Here is a 22439-nt window from a genome sequence, read left to right on the forward strand (position 1 = left end):
TCGTCATATAAAGTGTCTTTTCAGAAGACTTGGAGTAAACTGCTCAATTCATATTGATTACTTTTACAGTGTCTGAACTTATTGAAACCTAAAAATGTTGGTTGCATGGAATATCAATAGATGGACAAAAATGATGAGAAAATATTAAAATAGCTTCATTTGTGTTCTGAAAATGAACAACAATCAGTAAAGTGAGTAAATGATGAGAGCAGTCTATAATGAAATGATCAGGGGAAAAAAAGAAAGAAATATTTGACAATGATTTAAACCGATAGTTCACCCAAAAATGAAATCTCTCCAGCAGAATTTCTTTGTTCTTCTGTACACAAAGGAAGATATTTGGAAGAATGTTTGTAACCGATCTCGCCCCCCATTGACTACCATATTAGAAAAAGTAAAAAATACTATGGTATTCATCTGCTCAATTACAAACATTCTTCCAAATGTCTTCCTTTGTGTACAGCAGAACAAAGAATTTATACAGGTTTGGAACAACTTTAGGGTGAGAATGACAGAATTTGACAGAGAATTTTCACAGAGAAGAAGACAGAATTTTCATTTTTGGGTGAACTATCCCTTTAAATTAATTCCTGGTTTTCAATGAACATGAAAGTAAAAGAGACAAGTTTATTGCAAAGCCAGTAAAAGAGATTTATTGTGTCCATGAGTGGGTTGCAGAATGAAAATGCTTGTCACTTTTTATGCTGCTAATTACACAGAAATTAAACTGAATATTCTTTTTTTCTGAGAGTACAATGACCTTCATCAGTGTCATCTTCCAGTCAGACAAGATTTCATTTCATAAACATATTATCAGACACAATACATCCATATATCCATTAGGTTTGATAGCAATGCTTGCCACTAACCATTTACAATAAGTACAATTACAATCTATATTAATAGTCATGAGTATGCTTTAATATGTCAAATACAATTAGAGACAAAAGAGCAAACATGCAGAAACCTAATTTGAAATTTCATCACAGTCTGTTAAAATACAATGGGATTGTGTGGTGAAGTAATACTGCATATGCAATGTTCTGTAGGTCAGGTGATAAACATGCTTCCCATGTGTTAATCGACTGAGAGCAAGAAGGGGGTTGGGAGAAAAAATATATATAGTTCACCCACTGCGATAGGGTCTGAAAGGTAGTGATGTGTTCTGGCAGGGAGCTTTGTGGTAGAAGGCCAGTGGTGAGAAAGTCATGCCCTCTCTCAGGTTGTAGAGGATTTGACTGGCAAAATGAGAGAGACGTTGCTAAGCTGCACACTCAAATATACAACTCTACTTACACATCAGGTGAATGCCATATACCTCACTTCCTTTCAGAATTAGGAAGTCTCAATACGGCACTGAAGCACTTTTAACATGCAAGCAAACTGAGGTTTAGGTCTCAGCTGGTGACATCAATGAGAGGGACATCAGGTTTTAGCCAAACCTTTGGAGCCAAACAACATTTAGTAACAACTTCAAATTTGCTCATGATTATTTCAGGAGTGAAATCGGGTTAGACGCGTTACATCATCATTCAAAGATCCCAGATGCAGCAGGCATGAACGCAGCGTGAGTCTGATAGCTCCGCTGATGATTGGAAGAGAAGTTGCACGGTTTAAGCTTAAAAGCACTCTGTTTCCTGTCCCATCCAGGCCAATGGTTGGCGTCTCCAGGGAGAAGGAGTACTTTGAATGTTATTTTTAGGATCAGAGAGCTCATTTGCTTTTCCCAAGGTGAACAGCGAAGCCCATCTGATCCCGACGACGGCCCTTCACGTGTCAGGCTGTAACACGCTGTCAGACAAACACATGCAGGAAAAATATACTGACTATTGACATAAACGAGAAAGGGACAGAGGTGAGAGTGTGATTGAAAAGGGACTTTCATTTGTAGAAACATACATTTAGAATGGTTCATCACGATAATAATAACATTGACAATAATAATTAAATAGATACAGGATGACTTTGATCAGTTTTGAATATCTATACCTCATTAACTTGCTATCTACCCACTGCTTCACTATAAATAACGAGAAAAAAACAAAACAGAAACAAATACATAGAACATTATATATTATAAAATTAATTCAATTATAATATATAACATTTATTAGGCTATATATAATATTAACTGGCTAGGCTATAAGATACAGCATTAAATTTTACAGTATTTCCAGTGAAAATTTAAATCCAATGATACATTTGTAAAAAATGAGCGCTAATGCTACATCTGGTAAAATCAAATTCTGTTACAATGTTCTTAAAATCTTACATTTGTCTTACATAGTTACATAAATATGCAGACACTATAAACAGTGTTTTGGAAAACATGGCACAATTCTTTTTGGACAACAGACATGATAGGCAGGCTGAACCTGATTAACAGGGATTCATATGGGATGAACCCTTATGCTAGGCTAAATTTCTACACAAACCAGCTCTCTGGGCAAACCGACAAAACTGGTCATGCAAGAGTAGCCTACTTCCTGTCTTTGTAAACAGCAAGTCTTAAACATAACAAAGACAAAACTACGTTTGAAAATCTTTCATGATATATGGCTAAGGCCCAGTACTTTGATTCTGGAAATGTTATCAATTCATCTCATTACAATTAACCAGTTTTAGACGCTGATTATAGCCTTGAATGCAGTCCAGGTGCGAATATTTATACATGTTTATGTTTGCATTTATTTATTGCAGCACTTGGGCGATTTATAATGTGAGAGACATTTAATCAAGAGTTCACAGAAATCGGCTTAGGTTCGTAAATATAATTCCTCCGTAGACGGGCTTTAGGACCTGGTGACAGGCGCAGAGAGGATTCCCTTCAAGAGTCCGAAGGGAAATAGTGCGCATGCGCGCACGTTACGTTCGCTCCATCCCTACTCGCGAGCAGGCAGAACAGGATGAAATGTATCAAAACAGACGTCAACGCTGTACCTGTTTAAAGGAGCCGTGAACCAGGAGGAAACGCTCACCAACAGTCTGTGTGCCAAGGAAAGCTGCGGAAATTGCAGTTAGAAGTGTTTTAGAAAATATTAAACTATTCTGAAAACAGCGTAAGACTTAAAAAAGTGTAGTTAAAGAGGTTTATGAAATTAAAACACAAGCAGATGAGCGCAACCAAGAGGATTAAAGGGCAAATATGTTAAGAAGATGAGGAAAACAATACAGGCTAATTAGGGAAGCGTTCGGACGGGGAATTTCATTGAGTGAACAGCCGGACAATGGCTTGATTTTGTTTTTTCTTTCTTTTTTGGGCTAAGAAGAAGCTGCATTCATGACCGAGGGGACGGAAAAGAAACTTTACCGCGTGTGCGTGGGATATTTCATTCTATGAAACTATTTCGTTTCCTCGTCTGTCAGCGGAACCACCTGTTTCTGGACGGATTTTATTGATTCATCATGTCCAAAGTGGTACAGAAAAAGAATCACTGGACCACCAAAGTTAACGAGTGCACGGTCTCCAAGGACGCGCGTGGCGAGCTGAACGTGCAGCTGCTTGGCGGTGCGGAGAATGGTGAGTTCGCCTATATCGGACACGTTAACGGGAATGCCGTACTTTACAGAAATGGGAAAGTGTCCGAAGGGGAATTAGTGCTGGAAGTGGAGACGCTCTCTGTCTCTGGATTGCCGCTATATGATGTGCTGACAGTGATCAAGAACTGCAAGGGACCTATTAGATTGAAAACTGTGAGGCAAGGTAAGTGCTTCGATCTGACTTTTTTTTCCCCAACATGTGATGTATTTCCTGTAAACAAATCAAGGAATTATTGTCTAATAACTAATACGAAGAACCCATTTTTAATTGGTACAAAATCATACAAAATCATTACACTGCAACAATAATAACAACATAATATAATGTTATACATTTTTTATTTAGTACAAATATTTATTTGTAGTAGCATGGTTGTTGCTAAAATTGACTGGCCAAGACCAAATTTTTATGGGTCAATTGAAAGGACCTTGATTGTGCTTCCCTAAGGAAAGCCCTGAACAGCAGCAGCAGCAAAGTGTTTTTTTATTTATGCCATTACATTTATGCATTATTGCATATTTATTTTTATCTTTGTTTTCAACTTTATGTAATGCGTTTCTCACTTGAGAATGAACAATCTCTATTCTTAAGCATTTTGCCCCAGTTTACATTCAAATAAGTGTAACATGACAAAAATGATTTTACAGAAGGTCAGAAACACCCTTTGTAGACACACTTTGATACGTTTAAAGCACGACTCACTAAATAAAATCACATGTGATTCCCTTTTTCACATTTCTAAGCCCATTCGTCATTTATTTCACTTTAATCCTTTATGAGGAGTTGATGAGTGAGCCGTAATTCCCAGGTAAAGTCACTACAGACTGTCCATTGTGCTGAAGCTGTGGTGACTCCCCACAGGGCTCTGCCTCATCACATGGTTTGAGTTATGCTGCTCTCTATGCTTCTGCCTATTTCACCAAATGACTTCAGACAATATCAGGAAACCAGCCAATCAACTCGGACTGCATTCCCAGAGCACCACTGGGCCCAGCTCCAGCTCTCTCTCTCTCATACACTCCTCATATACATTCTGGTGTTGAGTTTCACTGTTTATAATCTATCATGCTGTCTGGGAATTCTTTGTTGTAACCAGCCTTAATTATGAAAATGTTTTTTGGCAACACATGCCATCTGTGTTTCTGTGATTTTGTGAACAAAAAACATTTTTTTTGTCTCAACAAGCTGATGATCTCAAACTCTCCCATTCTTCAGACTTGTAGGATGAATAATTGATATGAAATGCATTAAGCTGAGCTTGAAGTGCTTTTTTTTTTTTTTGTGGATCAAGCCTCTGTATGCTCTTGTTCATACAAGCACCTGTGGGTCTTCACAGCAGTCATATGGCCTTGTTCATTTGTGTGGGCCATTATTATATACGGTGTCTAATCATGAGCACACAGCCCATCCATAACCTTCGGCACAGTTAATGCAGCACACAACAAATTCACTCATTAATCTTCATTGATTTTTACATTAAGACTCTCAGTCCTGTGGTGACCTCACTAACAGTCTGTGCCCTGGCAGCTCTCTCTGGTGGTAATATGTAATAGGAATACCTTTCAACGCTGTTGTATTGATTGATGGTATAAGCCTCTTCAGCTGAGAAAACACTGTTATTGGTAATGTCAGCGAAGTTGAGCCAAAAGTTACATGGGATGGCAGTTATGGAAGTCTTCAAGTGAGGAAAATGTGAAAAAATTCATGGTTCACTCAATGACATCACTTGACACTTTTTTTTTTTTGTACTATTTATTAATTTACTGAAAAATATGTTAAAATGCAATTCGTACATACGACTTGTCTTGATTGGATCTCTTCAAGCTTGCATTTCGGAATTATTAAAATATTTGAAACAGTTTTGTTCACCAAAGTAAAGTATTAAAAAAATAGTAAATTATATCATAGTGTAGCAAATTAGCTCAAAAGGGAAATATTAATATATATTAATTAATATATTTCATAATATATTAATATAATTATTCATAACTTGGGATTATTTTAATGTAGCTACATTAACATTACAATCAATTAATCAGTTCGTCCTGTGAACACTCAGTATTGATTATTAATTCTAAGAAAAGGATATTTTTCATGGCCACAGAAAAATAATTCTTTCTTATAATTAATTAATAATCAATACTGAGTGTTCACAGGATGAACTGATTGATTAATTGATTGCAATGTTAATGTAGCTATATCAAGTTAATCTGATTAACAGATCCAAATATTCATAATTAATCATAAGTTATGAAGAACTATTATTTCCCTTTTGAGGTAATAGATCATTTGACATTTTTATGACAAGGCAAGGTTAGTTCAGGTTGTAAAATATCATGTGGTATGACTCTCCAAAAACATAATAATGCCATATTTGTATAATCGCATGTGTTCAAGTTGTAAGGAAAATTATAACTTTTTGATTGTTATACCACATGACATTTTTAGAGTCATTTTTGAAACTGAAAATGGTATTGAATTTTTTCAGGCCATACAAAACCAAGAAATAGTACAAGTCCCCCTGTAGTCAATAAATGTAAAACTCATCTTTGTTCTTTTTCCTTGAAAAAAATTTGTCATGCCTTAAAATAGCTTGAATGTACATCCTTTCCTCTTTTACTATGCGCAGTTCTATGAATATGCAAATTAGCCCCGCCTCCACTCACTCACACCACCACAGAGATCCACTCGTTGAAGATCACACGTTGACGCGATTGGTTACAAGGTAGTTTGTGACGTCAGAAACATCAGCGATTTCAAGCCGCGGTTTTAAGACTCTCTTTGGTTCACTGAAAATACTGAGCAATGCTGTTGACTTATGAATTTGCACATGGTTTTTCTTTGAAGCACATTAAAAACACCACAGACATATAAACAACATTAAAACTTGATTTTCATCACAAGGGGCACTTTAAGAATTTTCACATGTGTTTTAAACTATATTTTCAAAAGATTTTTCCCTTTCTTTTTTGTGGATACTCTGACATGCCATGTCATATTCAAGTTTTTGTTGGGCTGCAAATTAGTGCATACAATGTCCGTCCAGACTCCAGACAGGCTGTTGAGTTATCATGATGCATTTCACAGTAGGACAATTTATCCTGTATCAGATTTCTCCCATGTCTGTGCTCATTCATTGTAAACAAATGCTGATCCTAGACCAGTTTCCCACTCTGAGCTGCTTTCTGAAGGGGTGGAATGACACACTGCTCTACATCCCTCTGCCTGGGAGCTTCTGTGTGGGATTTGACATCGGGCTGGATTAGGCTATGCCTGGGGAGAAAATGCTTGTGTGTGTGTATGTGTGTATTTAGCATGTTCACAGCTTCTGTTTGCACAGGGATCATGCTAATCTACCCTGAACCATTAGAGAGGGGACTGTGAAATGCCATTAAGCCAGTGGTCAGAGGTTACCATGAAGGTATTTACTATCTGGATCACATCAGGCTGTCGAGGCTGTTCCTTACGTTCCACATCCATTTTTATTGTTTACACGGTCAAATTTCAGTCTTGCTGCATTTCACATATATAAAACACAATTCCATTTCACATATACATATATTGTAGGTTTTTATATGGCCGGCTGATAGATTTACGGCAGTGTAAATTAGCTTAAGGGAGGGGTGGAGACCTCGGTGGGTAGATTTCATGTGGAAGTGTTTATTTCCTTTTCCTGAGTTCAGTTTAAACATCTGTGTTCTTCAGGAGAAAGAGAGGAACTCACTCTGCTTCCTATCACAGTTGGTGAGCCGGAACAACTTAAAACAATAAGGAAAGCTACCCATTCTTTCAGTGCTTCAAAAAAGGAAGGAACAATAAAGGAGTGAATGAATAACCAAATGATCTCAACCGCACATTTGTGCATCCACCTATGATTATGCAACAGCAATATGTGTACATTACTATTAAGGCAGGGGTTCCCAATCCTGTTCCTGGAGATCTGCCTTCCAGCCCTGATCAAACACAACCGAACCAGCTAATTAAGGGCTGCATCCGAAAACTTAGGCAGCTGACTTGTTGCCTCGCTGCCTTAGGCAATGACTCTGTAGGCAGCGTTTGCGCACAAAGGTACCTCACGAAATTGATTTCGGACAGACTGCTGTGTAGTGTTGTCAAAAGTACCAACCGCGATACCAAGTCTGTACTGAAATTTTAAAAATGTGAGGCTTTGAGTGCTGTTGAGCGGTTTTGTAAACACCTCTGATTGGCCTTTGTGTTCATGCGCTCATCAGATATGTCTGTGATTGGCTACAACGATCAACGCATGGGAGTGTTTGAAAGCACACAGAAGTGTTTGAATTTGAAAGCATTTTGGAAGCAGGAAAACACTTTCAGTTTCAAACACTTCTGTGTGCTTTCAAACGCTCCCATGTGTATCTGTCTCAGCGCTCAGTGAAGAGCGTCTTTGATGTCTATTTATAACATGTTTTTGAAGCATTGATCATTGTAGTCAATCACTGATATATCTGATGAGCGTGTGAACACAATGGCCAATCAGAGGTTTTTTACGGAATCCGCTCAACAGCGCTCAAGGCGTCACATTTTTAAAATGTCAGTACCGACTTGGTATCGCGGTCACTATATCTGAGGCGGCATACCAGTTTAATGATCTACAGCAAAATAGAGCGAGCTTTGGTGAGAACTAAACAAATATATAATTACTACAGTAGTAATTTCTCGCTAGAAATGACATCAGAACTGGAAAACGGTGGTCAAAAATTTACATTTACACACAAACTGACCAGAAACTGCAACATTCAGACGCCATCTTTCTTTTTCTAGCTCAACTGTCATCGAATGGAACGCATAGGATTTTGTGATATGCTGCTTTCAAAAATCGATCAGATGAAGGTATCTCAGGAGACACAAAGTAAAGCTAACAATGGATTTGGACCTGCCCTGATGCCTTCCTACCTTGGAATGTGTCCTCCGAAGGCAGCATTTTTAAGTTTTCGGATGTAGCCAAGATCTTTAGGAGCACTTGATAATTACAGATTGGTGTGTTTGATCAGGGTTGGATCTGTACTCTGCAGGTAGGTCTACAGGAACAGGATTGGGCACCCCTGTATTAAGGTGTAACTCATCAAGGTATAGCACATAATGCTTTCATTAAAGGGATAGTTCACCCAAAAATGAAAATTTGATGTTTATCTGCTTACCCCCAGCACATCCAAGATGTAGGTGTCTTTGTTTCTTCAGCAGAACACAAATTATCATTTTTACCTCCAACCGCTGCCGTCTGTCAGTCTTATAATGCCAGTGGATGGGAACTCGTACAATAAGAGTCTAAAACACTTCCATAGACAAATCCAAATTAAACCCTGCGGCTCATGACAACACACTTGATGTCCTAAGACACGAAACGATTGGTTTGTGCGAGAAACCGAACAGTATTTATATAATTTTTACCTCTAAAACAGCACAATGTCCAACTGCATTCATCACTCGATTCGTGAGGTCTGATCGCGCTCTGACAACGGCAATGATGTCTCGCGCATATACTTCAATGAGTGCCAGACATCACTGCCGTTGTCAGAGCGCGATCAGACATCACCAAGCGAATGCTGAAGGCAGTTGGACATAGTGGTGTATTAGAGGTAAAAATGATATAAATACTGTTCGGCTTCTCGCACAAACCTATCGTTTCGTGTCTTAGGACATCAATGTGTCGTCACGAGCCGCAGGGTTTAATTTGGATTTGTCTGTCGTGTTTTATTTACTCTTATAGTCCAAGTTCCCGCTGACTTGCATTATAAGACTGACAGACGGCAGCGGTTGGAGTTAAAAATCATCAATTTGTGTTCTACTGAAGAAACAAAGACACCTACATCTTGCATGCGCTGGGGGTAAGCAAATAAACATCAAATTTTCATTTTTGGGTGAACTATCCCTTTAAGGTCTATGAGGCTTTTTATGGTCATTTTAGAATGATATTTAGTACAATCAGTACTAGGGGGCCTCAGCAATCTTTAGAGGGGGCTGCAATATGTATATATTAATAAATTATGTATAAATCAATAACTATTGTTTTTATTAAGTTCTTGAAACGTCTCTACTCAAAATGAATTGTCGTTAATTAATCAATACATCAATACTCCTGCTTTCTATAAATAAAAATAGTTTTAAAACAAGCATCTTTGTTATAATTACAGTGCTTGAACAATGAAGGACCTTCGAGACAAAAAGGTTGAGATGCATTGATTTGGCAAAAGCAGCTTATTAGCAGCTGTGAATCAGGTACTGACTGAAGAGTTGTGTCTTTATATGGTATTTAAAGGTAGAGAGAGATCCAGATCTTCTGATATAGTTCAGATCATGCCACTATTGAGCAACCGTGAATTTGAACTCCATGTACACAATGCTTGGATAGGAAAGGTCTTGATGCTGTGGAGCACAAATCTGTATGACTGGGTGTCTTTTTGTTTTTTGATGTGGTCAGTTAAGTACATTGACCTGAATACCAATATCATTGAAAAGCCTAGCTGAATGTTAAAACATGCTAAACAAAAATCTTTATATAAATCAACAGGGGCTCTGCCTCCTGCTCACTCAGTCATGGACGTTTTTATAAGTGGTAAGTAAGGGGAATTGGTTACACTAGTGTTTGAACAGAATGACCATTCCAGGGCAAAAGCTCTTTTTTTCCCCCCCTCAAGCTATGTGTATCCACAGGGAGAGCTTCCTTCCAACTGGGCTAATGGGGTCTTGTGACTGACCTGTGGAGGATACTGTAAAGAATTTCCTATTTGCAGATCAAACTAGATTTTACTGTATCAGTATCAGAGAGCATTATTTATAAGGACACACATACTCATGTGAGGTGGCTGTTTATCTGAAATCTCCCCCTCTGCTATTAGACTCACAAAACAAAAACTTTCTTGTTTGCTGCTTGAAAAGCTGACCCACGTTGTGTTATGCTTGACATGGAGCAAATTGTGTTGTTAATTGTGTAATTGTGACTTTCTTGTGACATTGTTTCATGTAATTCTGACAGTTTCTACAATTGCGACTTTATATCACACAATTGTGACATTATATATTGCACAATTCCAACTTTATTTTTTTTTAGAATTTTTATTAAAATTGCACTTTTTTAAATTTTATCATTATCATTATCATTTTTTTTTTTTGAATTGTGACTATTTTTCACGATATGACTTTAATTCTGTAATTGCATGGTTTTTCATAGTTAAAAAGTTATCTTGCAATTGACTTATCTCACTATTACAGCTTTACGTCTCATAATTGTGACTTTATTAGGGGCCAAGCACCGAAGGTGCTTAGGCACCTATTGTTATTGTTGGCGTTCCGTACGCTTATTATTATTCTTCCGCTTCTTCTTCCGCTCTTGAAGTCTATGGCAGCCCATAGAACCACTTGCGGGAAAGTTGTGAAATTTGGCACACAGTTAGAGGACAGTCTGACCTTTGTCCATAGCAAATTTGGAGTCTCTAACTCAATCCCTCTAGCGCCACCAGCTGTCCAAAGTTGCACTTATGTTTATGTTAATAACTTTTGAACCATAAGGGCTAGAAACAAAATTCTTTTTTCCTCTGATTCCTTGGGTCAAGGTCATTTTCCGTCATGAAAATTTTTCCGCCATTTTGAATTTTCTGAAAAACGTACTTTTTCGAACTCCTCCTAGGCCGTTACTCCAATTTTCACGAAAATTGAACCAGATCATCTTCAGACCATGCCGACAAAAAGTTATGGAATTCAAGTTGATTTCTCAAACCATTTTCGAAAACACGCAAACGAATTGTACGTAGCGCTTGCGAAAATAGACATAAGGCTGTATCTCCGCAACGCTTTATCGTATTCAGACCAAACTTGGTAACTGTCATCACAAGCATGACCTGAGGCAACATGCAGCGTTTCGGCGCAGCGCCACCTAGTGGTGCGGAGATATGAAAAATGGCTATTTTTACTTATAACTTCTGATGGGTTTGGCCAAAAATCATGAATTTGGTCTCGTTGGATTCGGGGCATCATGCCGAGTCGAATGATATCAAATTTTCCCATATCGGACATTTTGGCTGTCGGCCATTTTGAATTTTGTGCTAAAATGCTGTATTTTACGAACGCATTAGCGTATCGTTATGAAACTCGGTATGGGTCATCAGCACAATGTCCTGAAGGAGCCTGAGAAGTTTCGGACCAGCGCCACCTTGTGGTCAAAAGTTATAACAAAATTTACAAAAATGCTAATAACTTGTGACTATATTAACCGATTGTAATGAAACTGGTCTCAGTAGATTCCTTGGGTCATGCTGAGAACATAGATATTAAATTTGCTATAGTCAGCTAAACTTCCTGTCCGCCATATTGTTTTTCTTTAAAAACCTACTTTTTCGAACTCCTCCTAGACCGTTGGTCCGATTTTCACCAAAATTGAACCGTGTCATTTTCAGACCATGCCGACAAAAAGTTATGGATTTCAAGTCGATATGTCTAACCGTTTTCGTATACCAGAGCAAAGAATTTGAGGCATGATGCAAAAACGACTCTTGAAGCTGTATCTCTGCAATGCTTTATCATATTCAGACCAAACTTGGTACGTGTCATCACAAGCATGACCTTAGGCATCATACAGTGTTTCGGCGCAGCACCACCTACTGGAGTGGAGATATGAAAAATGGCTATTTTTGCTTATAACTTCTGATGGGTTTGACCAAAATTCATAAATTTGGTATGGGTCATCAGGACAATGCCCTGAAAGAGCCCGAGAAGTTTTGGACCAGCACCACCTTGTGGTCAAAAGTTATAACAAACTTGACAAAAATTCTAATAACTTTATTTTTCTAATTGCTCAATGCTGCTGTTGGTCTGATGCTCCCAGCCATGTTGTCTGGCTTCTTGTGCCGTTTTTGTGCTTGGCCCCGTAATTGCTGCTTGCAGCTATATTATTTTTATTAAAATTGCACTTTTTTAAATTTTATCATCATTTTTTTTTTTTTTTTTTAGAATTGTGACTATTTTTCACGATATGACTTTAATTCTGTAATTGCATGGTTTTTCATAGTTAAAAAGTTATCTTGCAATTGACTTATCTCACTATTACAGCTTTACGTCTCATAATTGTGACTTTATATCTCACAGTTGTGATGTTTTTTCTCTCACATCTGTATCTTTGGGCTATATCTTTAAATTTCAGGTGACACCTCACAATTACAGCATTATTTTTAAACTTTTTAGTCGCACAATGAACGGTTTTATTCTGTTGTTTCTTTCCTGTTGTAAGTGTGTGTGAGTGTTGGAGGTTATAGTGATTACTTGCATTCATCTGAAGCTCCGGTTACCAAAGAGATGAGCAAACATTCAGCTGAATGTCAGATACTCGGGGCTGGTGTGTGCTCAGTGATGTGTCAACAGCTTACCTGTCTCAATAGAGGTTTCCGGGGAAGGCTTGGGGTGGCTCTTAGATAAAACTCTTTGGTCTTTGTTTTGCCTGTCACTTTTCTCAAGATATCACATTTAAATACTCAAACATACATACTGAGTCAAAACCTGTGAAATCTGATATCTCTTTTCTCCCATTCTCTTTCTCTATGTTCGGCTGTTGTTTTTTCTCTCAGTTTAATCTGAGCTTAAATACAGCTTTTGATTATTGTTAAAACAATCATTGCAATCCTTTTTGTAATGCTTTTGTCACCTTTCAGTCAGTGATGCTGCCCCACATGTTTCATAACTTCACAGTCAAGGCATCCAACAAGCCATGCAAGTTTGGTTAGTGCTTATGAAAGATTTTAGAAGTTGTTTTTTTCCCCCATTAGTAAGGCACTTAAGATTCACAATCTGTCTCTTTCGGCCAGAGAAGATCAACTAGTCACACAAGAACTGAAAGAAAGTGAAAGATGTGATTTCTGAATCAGCAGATGCTTTGAAAGGCAAACAAGCTTGTGGTGAGTGATGGCTGTTAGAACATTGCGCTTTTGCCGGATGGTGGAATAAATCAGCATCTGTCAGTTGTGAATCTGTGAATCAGTTTCAAAAGATGTGTATGGGTTCCATCAGTTTAGACAAGGCGGATTTATAGCTGAAATATGGCCCATCTTGCAGTCATTATGACATAATTAAACTTTTGTTTAAGGATGTGAATTGTAAGAATTGAATGATTCTGACTTGATGACAGAATGATTTTTTTTCTAATTTTGAGAAAGAAAGAATACACATTTTTCATTTTCATTGCATTTGTCTTGATTCCTAACCCTGCTCTGGAATCATAAACTACAGACTTGGACGTTGATGAAAGTTGGAAAAAACCTGGAGAATATCTCCTTTAGATAATATTATTCCAAGTGACATCTGTGAGAGACTAAGGTTAGCACAGAAAAACACGATTTGATAGTTTCTCCTGCAGGGAGAAACATTGCAGAAACATACTTGCGCACATCAGATGTTCTGATCACCCATGCATAGCCACAGCTTTGCAGTCGTTGCCCTCTTTTCTCGATGATTTTCAGAGCAGTCTCTCACACAAGCACTAAATTGAACTTAACCTCGGGATAATCCTGACCTGGTACGAATCGTCAGCGCTTCCCTATATTCCAGAAGTCGCCAATTAGTGTTTTGTGGCTCACTCAGCCAAATTTTCTTTGTCTGGATTTAATGTAAAGTTTATTTTAATGAATTATTTCTTAGAAAACACCATTGCTGGGACTATTGGGATAGTCCCAAATGTGATTGCTTTGACATTTACAATACGTATTCCTGCAGTACACATTGCTTATAGCATACACGCCATATTGGCTACTGAAACTGTGTTAGATTTGATTGTCTGGACTATATTGGGAAAGAAATGTATAGACTGGACCTTTCTGAACTTAAATGAAATACCCCTGCTATATTCAGTTGGATTATGCTTCATCATCCCAGGGTCTCTGGAGAGGTTGCTGTGTGTCCAGCACGATGTGTTTTTCCAGCACGGTTCCGTTCAGCCGAAGCCCAGGGGTCTGAATACACAGATCTCATTAAAGAAGAGGCCTTTTCTTTCTCTGCTTCTTCTCGTACGGCCTTATTACTGAAAGAGAGACGGCAAGAAAAAGAGTATGGGGTGTCTCGCAGAGAGTTCGGAGGGGGTCAGACTAGTTCAAGAGGATTTAGACAGGCTTTTATTGTCAACAATAGCAGACAGACAACACACTGCCACCCCGGTGTCCGATATGGTCGACGGCTGCCCATGGATCCTCCTTTGGTGCCTTCTTTTTCTTCTTTTTTTTTTGTACTTTTTATGTAAGAGAGCCTAATCACTTGCTCTTTTCAAGTACGTTTTATTCCAAAATGCATTATTCCAGATATTTAAAATGTAAATTAATGCAACCTATGTATGCATTAAAGGGATAGTTCACCCAAAAATGAAAATTCTGTCATCATTTACTCACCCAAACCTGTATGAATTTCTTTGTTCTGATGAACACAAAGTAAGATATTCTGAAGAATGTTTGTAACAAAACAGATCTCGCCCCCCATTGACTACCTTAGTAGGAAAAAAAATACTATGGGGGTGAGATCTGCTTGGTTACAAACATTTTTCCAAATATCTTTCTTTGTGTACAGAAGAGCAAAGAAATTTATACAGGTTTGGAACAACCTGAAGGTTAGTAAATTATGGCAGAATTTTCATTTTTGGGTGAACTATCCCTTTAAGATTTGTTCTCTAATTTTCCGTAGACATTCCAAAAATTATCAAAATATCTCCTTGGGGTTAATCAAAATAATGTGTCTTGATGCAATGTTGATGAATGTTATGTGGATTTCAAAATCTTCCTTTATAGCTTTGTACAATCAGTACACTATTCTCAAAATTAGGAACTGCTGTGTCTGGCAGTGTTGTTATCGTTAACTAAAACTATTAAAAAACTTGCTTGAAAAGGAATTTGTTTCAGAGACAGAGACTAATGTTTCAACAGGAGGTACTTAAACACCCACCCAACCACATACACACCCACCCGTGGAAGGATGCACCCCACTTTCGGAAGGGAAAACAGATCAAGCAATTAAATGTAATAACCATGTGTTAGTATTTACAGAAGGAAGTGGGAATCTCTCCCACAACAAACCCTCCCGGAACACTCCGCCTCCGATATAAATAAAAATTTTTTTGTCTGCACATTTCAGTTATTAAATAAAAAAAAAATCCAGCTGTGATCGCTTCTTTTCCCGCTTGTCAGTTATTGTGTTTTTAATTCATCTCTCACACAGTAACACACCGTTCTTACTTTTCAAACAAATCAGATCTTCAGTTTGAATTGCGAAAGCCTCCATCTGCAAAATAACCAGCGTGATTCGAAACACTTGTGGTGCCGAATGTAATGACTGGAGCGTGTCGATGTCTAAACCATCCTGATGCCTTTTGTTAGCATGTTTATGATGGGACGGAGGAGGGGGGTGTGTTTGACAGTACGCAGCTGTGGAGGTGAGGCTGCCATATGTTTACAGTAGGATTTATCCTGACAGCGAGGGCCACTGTACGCGGCATCTGCTGTCATTGTCCCAATCTTTGTTTTCAATGAAATGACGGACATGTGCGGTCTTGTACTAATTTATTAGGTTGGATTGTGTGCAGTGTTTTTTTTTTTTCCCTTGTTTGTGTCTTTTATTGCTGTGTGTGAGTGTGAGAAAGAGAGTCGTACCTCTCATCAACACCTTTTTAATTGCTTTCTTTCACTGTTCATCTTCATTAATTAGTCTTTACATGCTGTTCCGTTGTGTCTCTGGCTGTCTCTCTTGCCATGGTAACTGAAGTCATGGTGTTGTGATTTGAGTGGCGTTTATGTGACCGTGTGAGCACAGTGCCGTCCCAGTTGACAGGGTCAGAGGCGCACACACATACACGCACACATTGTCTGTTGAGATCCATCATATTTTGCCTGCAGTAAGTCAACAGGGTAATTTCTCTCTCTTCTTTGCTATACTCACACACTCAGTGGTTCAATGTCATGTCTTATCTGTGTTAATTTAATTTTATTTTCATTTTAAGCCTTGGCTTAAAAATGAGTAATTTTATACTACAGTGACGGGATTTATCACGATGCAGTTGTTTATAATTTAAGTAACCATAACCCTAACCATTTTGGATAATCTGGTGCATTAAATATTTATTTTATTTTTTTATTTTGGAACTTAATAGATGCAGACTAAAAGATAAGATTATTTCTAAAAAAAAAATAAAAATAAACACGCTTGGCGAGATAACATAACATTTTTTAAAACAAAGAATCAAATGATAATTCTGATTAAAAAAAAATTCTGATTGGATACAAATGTGGCTAACAAAACTAACAACACTTTTGCGATATAGGCACTCCCACGCCCAATCTGGTGAATTAAATATTTTATTTTATTTTATTTTATTTTATTTTATTTTATTTTATTTTATTTTATTTTATTTTATTTTATTTTATTTTATTTTATTTTTTTACAGCCTTCCCTTTAGCCCCCCAACCCTCCCTGCGCCCGAACTTTTTTTTACAGCTAATATAACCCTCAAAATGGATCTTTACAAAGTGTTCGTCATGCAGCATGTCTAATCACGTAAGTATGGTATTTATTTGGATGTTTACCTTTGATTCTGAATGAGTTTGATAGTGCTCCGTGGCTAACGGCTAACGCTACACTGTTGGAGAGATTTATAAAGAATGAAGTTGTTTATGCATTATACAGGCTGCAAGTGTTTAATAATGAAAATAGCGACGGCTCTTGTCTCCGTGAATACAATAAGAAACGATGGTAACTTTAACCACATTTAACAGTACATTAGCAACATGCTAACAAAACATTTAGAAAGACAATTTATTATTGCTCCATCTGCCATTTTTTGCTGTTGTCCTTGCTTGTTTACCTAGTCTGATGATTCAGCTGTGCACAGATCCAGACGTTAATACTGTGTGCCCTTGTGTAATGCCTCGATCATGGGCTGGCATATGCAAATATCGGGGCGTACATATTAATGATCCCGACTGTTACGTAACAGTCGGTGTTATGTTGAGATTCGCCTGTTCTTCGGAGGTCTTTTAAACAAATGAGATTTACATAAGGAGGAGGAAACAATGGAGTTTGAGACTCACTGTATGCCATTTCCATGTACTGAACTCTTGTTATTCAACTATGCCGAGGTAAATTCAATTTTCAATTCGATGGCACCTTTAAAGAAAACATTCCTAAAATGTAGGACATAAATAAACAGTAAACTGAAACACTTAAAAGAGAATGAAAGTCGAATGAAAACTCAGAGGTCCAAAAACAAACAAACAAATCAAATATACATTATATAAGAACGAATAAATAAAATATCGCCTATAGCAGCAAACTGAAACATACCTGACTCACCGTCAATATTTTTTTCTCATATTATATGAGAAAGGAACATGAGTTTGTCCACATTTTCAGAGAGAAGTGAGCTTTGTGTCTTGCTCACAATGAAGCGGACCTTTGTGAAGATGCGCTCTGATGGTGTGGACGTGGAAGTTAAGTTAAACGTCATGCAGTAAGTGCGATACTAATTTAACAAACACTAGAATATGCGGCTAATATTAGCGCACATTTAGGCCACTCTGTATAACTAAGTTAACGTTAGACAGAGCGGCCATGTAAAGTGGGGCTGGGTGTTATTGATTCTCGAATCTCGATTCACCATACAATGATTCGGGATCGATTCTAATATTTTCTCTCGAATCGATCCTGAACTTAGTTTTAACAGCAGATGGCGCTCTAGGCTAGTCTTTAACTGCACACTCAAATACTCATGAAGAAGAGTGCTGGAGAGCGCTTGTGCTGTCATGTAGGTGGTTAAATATACTTGCACCTAGGCTCAGAATGTGAGATTAATGCAAACACAGCTCACTGTGAACACCTTTGTAATTCACTTCAACCTTTTCGAACTCTATAAATGATTATTTTAGGTTTAAGTGGTGTGTATAAAGGAACTGGAAGCAGACAGAGTACAGGTGTTTCTAAAGCAAGTAGTGCCATCTGCTGTTAAAAACTAAGCTCAGAATCGATTCAAGAGATAATCGCGATACATTGGAAAATACCAGAATCGCTCCAGATTCTATTGTGTCGCAAATCGAGAATCGTTGTATTGTCCCAGCCCTAATGTAAAGTGGACAAAGTTAGGCTACTGCATGTTTTAAATAAGTCATGTTTGAGGTCACCTTTTTGTGGTCATTCTTTACCCTCTTGTAACGTTCCAACACTTTGGATTTTCAGCCCGGCATTTTATCGCATGGACTGACCGTGTTAACAATCTGTCACGGCGTGACTAACCGATGGATTAAAATTTAATTGACCAAGCCTCTTGTCGTCGAACTAACGTTTAGTGACTATGAGGGGGCAGCTCAATGTATAACTGATAATTCTGACATTACAATTCTGATTGGATATATAAATGTTGCAATTTGCTAAACAAACACAAACTTACAACACCATTGCAATATAAACTCTATAGCAAATTGCTACAAATATTGTTGTACCATCTAGTCCTGCTGCTTTCTCACTTCTACTCTGTCCATCTCTCCTCAAACTTCATGGCAGAAAAGCGTGAAGACAAGGGTGGTGCAAACGTTTTAAACGCTAAAACATTTGATGCTATTCTTAACCCTTTAATATAGCAGCGTCAGTTTAAATTAGGCTGTACAGTACTGATTTACTGGCATGGCCTGTAATTGCACCAACAGCTTTAAAGGAGGCCATTCCTGGAGTCTGGTAGCCATTTTTTTTTTTTATCCGCACCTCTCTTGCTCTCTGTGGATGGTTGGGCGGGAATAAGTTATGCTAAGCTAAAGAGCTAAAGTTGCCTTTGCGGTGTAGTTGGTGTTTCTTTCTGTCTGTTTTTCATTTAGGAAGGTTTTTTTTCCTCTATAGCGGCATGCTTTAGACCTCTTCTCCTTCATTAGAGGGGGAAGGAAAACAAAGTTGTCTTCAGCACCTCTGAGAGGAAGGGAGGAAGAAGCATGACGAACCAATTCTCTCCATCTGTCGCTTTTTTGTGGTGGAAAAAATAGTTCAGACTTTGAAGTTTTTTGCTTCTTAGGTCATTGACAAAGACGGAGACAAATTGTGATTCTTGGGAGTCCCTGGGATTAGTGAGGAGAATTTGAGTGTTTTTTGTGGTTCTTTCTCACATTTGCACATTTCTCAGATTCTTTAGAGGTCATTCTCAAAATAACTTTTTGACTTTCAAAATGTGTATTTAAAATGTTTTCAAAATGTGTATTGTTTTTAAACAGCTGATATTTGACCATTTTATAAATCACTAGGTAAGTGCTTCTTCCTAGTTGATCTAGTTGATCCAGTTCACACAATCCTTGAAATGTATAGCTTTATGGACTTTTATATAGTTATTTTTGCCCATTTTGGAGCTTCACAGAGGTGATCATTATGAAATGTATTGTCATTGTAAGGGAAAAAGTAAATGACATGTGCGAGAAATAATATAGTATTCATTTTTGAGTGAACTGTATCTTTCATTTTATGAAGGCTTGCTGCTGCTTATATTTTAACCTCTCTCAGCATGTTTTGTTTGGAGAGGTTTACATTGACCTCATCTCATTGGTGGGCTGCACTGTATACACATGCAGACTCTTTCCTATATTACCTAATTGAATAAGTCCTGTTGCCAGGTATTGCAATTAGATCTCTCTGTGGAGTGCATTGTCCTCATTTAAAAAGTGCAGACTGCAGCATCTCTCCTCCACTCTTTCTTTTCAGCTCTTCATTTTCTCTGTCCCCATCGCATATCTTCCTTTTTTCCCTTTTTCATTTAACTTTATCCATCCTTTCCCTCTTGCACACTGGCAACCTATTTTTAGTATGTCAGTAAACATCCCGTTTGACGCATTACCTTTTCTGTTCAGTATTTAAGAAAGTCCTCTTTTAGAGCCTAGTGGTTAGCACATGCACTCCAGTCACAGAAATTTAGGTTTGAGGCCAGCCTGCATTGTGTTAAAATCTTGTTCTCTGTTGGAGCTCTGGCCTAGTAGTTAGCACATGCGCTCCAGTCACATTGAACCTTGGTGCGCATATGGGAAATTTAGGTTTGAGGCCAGCCTGCCTTGTGTTAAAATCTTGTTCTCTGTTGGAGCTCTGGCCTAGTGGTTAACACATGCACTCCAGTCACGTTGAACCTTGGTGCGCATATGGGAAATTTAGGTTTGAGGCCAGCCTGCCTTGTGTTAAAATCTTGTTCTCTGTTGGAGCTCTGGCCTAGTGGTTAACACATGCGCTCCAGTCACGTTGAACCTTGGTGCGCATATGGGAAATTTAGGTTTGAGGCCAGCCTGCATTGTGTTAAAATCTTGTTCTCTGTTGGAGCTCTGGCCTAGTGGTTAACACATGCGCTCCAGTCACGTTGAACCTTGGTGCGCATATGGGAAATTTAGGTTTGAGGCCAGCCTGCATTGTGTTAAAATCTTGTTCTCTGTTGGAGCTCTGGCCTAGTGGTTAACACATGCACTCCAGTCACGTTGAACCTTGGTGCGCATATGGGAAATTTAGGTTTGAGGCCAGCCTGCATTGTGTTAAAATCTTGTTCTCTGTTGGAGCTCTGGCCTAGTGGTTAACACATGCACTCCAGTCACGTTGAACCTTGGTGCGCATATGGGAAATTTAGGTTTGAGGCCAGCCTGCATTGTGTTAAAATCTTGTTCTCTGTTGGAGCTCTGGCCTAGTGGTTAACACATGCGCTCCAGTCACGTTGAACCTTGGTGCGCATATGGGAAATTTAGGTTTGAGGCCAGCCTGCATTGTATTAAAATCTTGTTCTCTGTTGGAGCTCTGGCCTAGTGGTTAACACATGCACTCCAGTCACTGTCAGTGTTGTTTCAGTATCACTTGAGATGCTATTATAGTTTCATTAATATTTTGGGATAATTTGTAGGTTTGAGGCCAGCCTGCATTGTATTTTAGTTCAAATCTTTAGTAATCTCTGTTGGATGCTCTTGGCCTAGTGGTTATTATTTTGACATGTCGCTCCTAGTTTTTACGTATGAACCTTGGTGCATCAAATTTAAAACCTGCTGAAATAAAATTAGGTTTGAGGCCAGCCTGCATTGTCAGTTAAAATCTTGTTCTCTGTTGGAGCTCTGGCCTAGTAACAGAAGTTAACACATGCGCTTCAGTCACATTGAGCCTTGGTGCGCATATGGAAAATTTAGGTTTGAGGCCAGCCTGCATTGTATTAAAATCTTGTTCTCTGTTGGAGCTCTGGCCTAGTGGTTAACACATGCGCTCCAGTCGTCCAAATCCCATTTAGTGTGCCCTATAATTTCCTGTCCCTTAAATACTACCAATAATCAATAAATGTACAACAATTCAATAATAGCTTCATAATTTTTATTTTATAAATGTTAGTTATTCATTCATTTATTTATTCACTTATACTTTTTCAATCGGCTGATTTTATTTATTGTTCTGTAATATTGTTCTGCAATTAAGTGCTGATAAATAAATAAAATAGGCCTCTTTTGATGTGCAAAAATGTAAAAATCCATATTTAGAACATAATGAATAATGTAGAGGCTTTTAGATATTTAAAGGTCTCTAACTAACGGTCTCTGATGGTATTGTAAGTTAATTTGTTAGTACTTTGCTGAAATACACCCTGAGTAAAGTTCAAGAGCTGAGGTGGGGAAAATATTTGGCATAAGCTGCATTCAATTTAATAGTGTTTGCTGACTCAGATACTGCAGCGCTTGTGAAACACAGATGCCGGGAAAGTTTTAAGTCCAGTCAGAGATGACATGATGAGCCCTTTCTGCTGTGTAGCCCTGACCAATGTCACTTCCTCAGTATCATTTCCTGATTCCTTTACTTCCTACCTTTTTTTGTTTGTCATATCTTTTCCTCTTCACTTTTTGCTGTGCGTGTCCCTATGTTTCTGGGAAAGTGTAGTTTGTTTGAG

At 38.1% G+C, this 22439-nt stretch overlaps 1 protein-coding gene across 1 annotated transcript in view; it reads left to right on the forward strand.

Annotated features, from left to right (window-relative positions):
- Positions 1–2846: 2846 nt before the first annotated feature.
- magi1b (membrane associated guanylate kinase, WW and PDZ domain containing 1b) overlaps positions 2847–22439 on the forward strand; it is a 1153738-nt gene continuing 1134145 nt past the window's right edge. The window contains 1 exon segment of the mRNA XM_048172252.1: positions 2847–3703. Coding sequence (XP_048028209.1) covers positions 3406–3703 — 298 coding nt within the window. The 5' untranslated portion in view covers positions 2847–3405.

This window comes from Megalobrama amblycephala, linkage group LG21 (genome assembly GCF_018812025.1).
Source record: "Megalobrama amblycephala isolate DHTTF-2021 linkage group LG21, ASM1881202v1, whole genome shotgun sequence".
In the NCBI taxonomy this organism is placed as follows: domain Eukaryota; kingdom Metazoa; phylum Chordata; class Actinopteri; order Cypriniformes; family Xenocyprididae; genus Megalobrama; species Megalobrama amblycephala.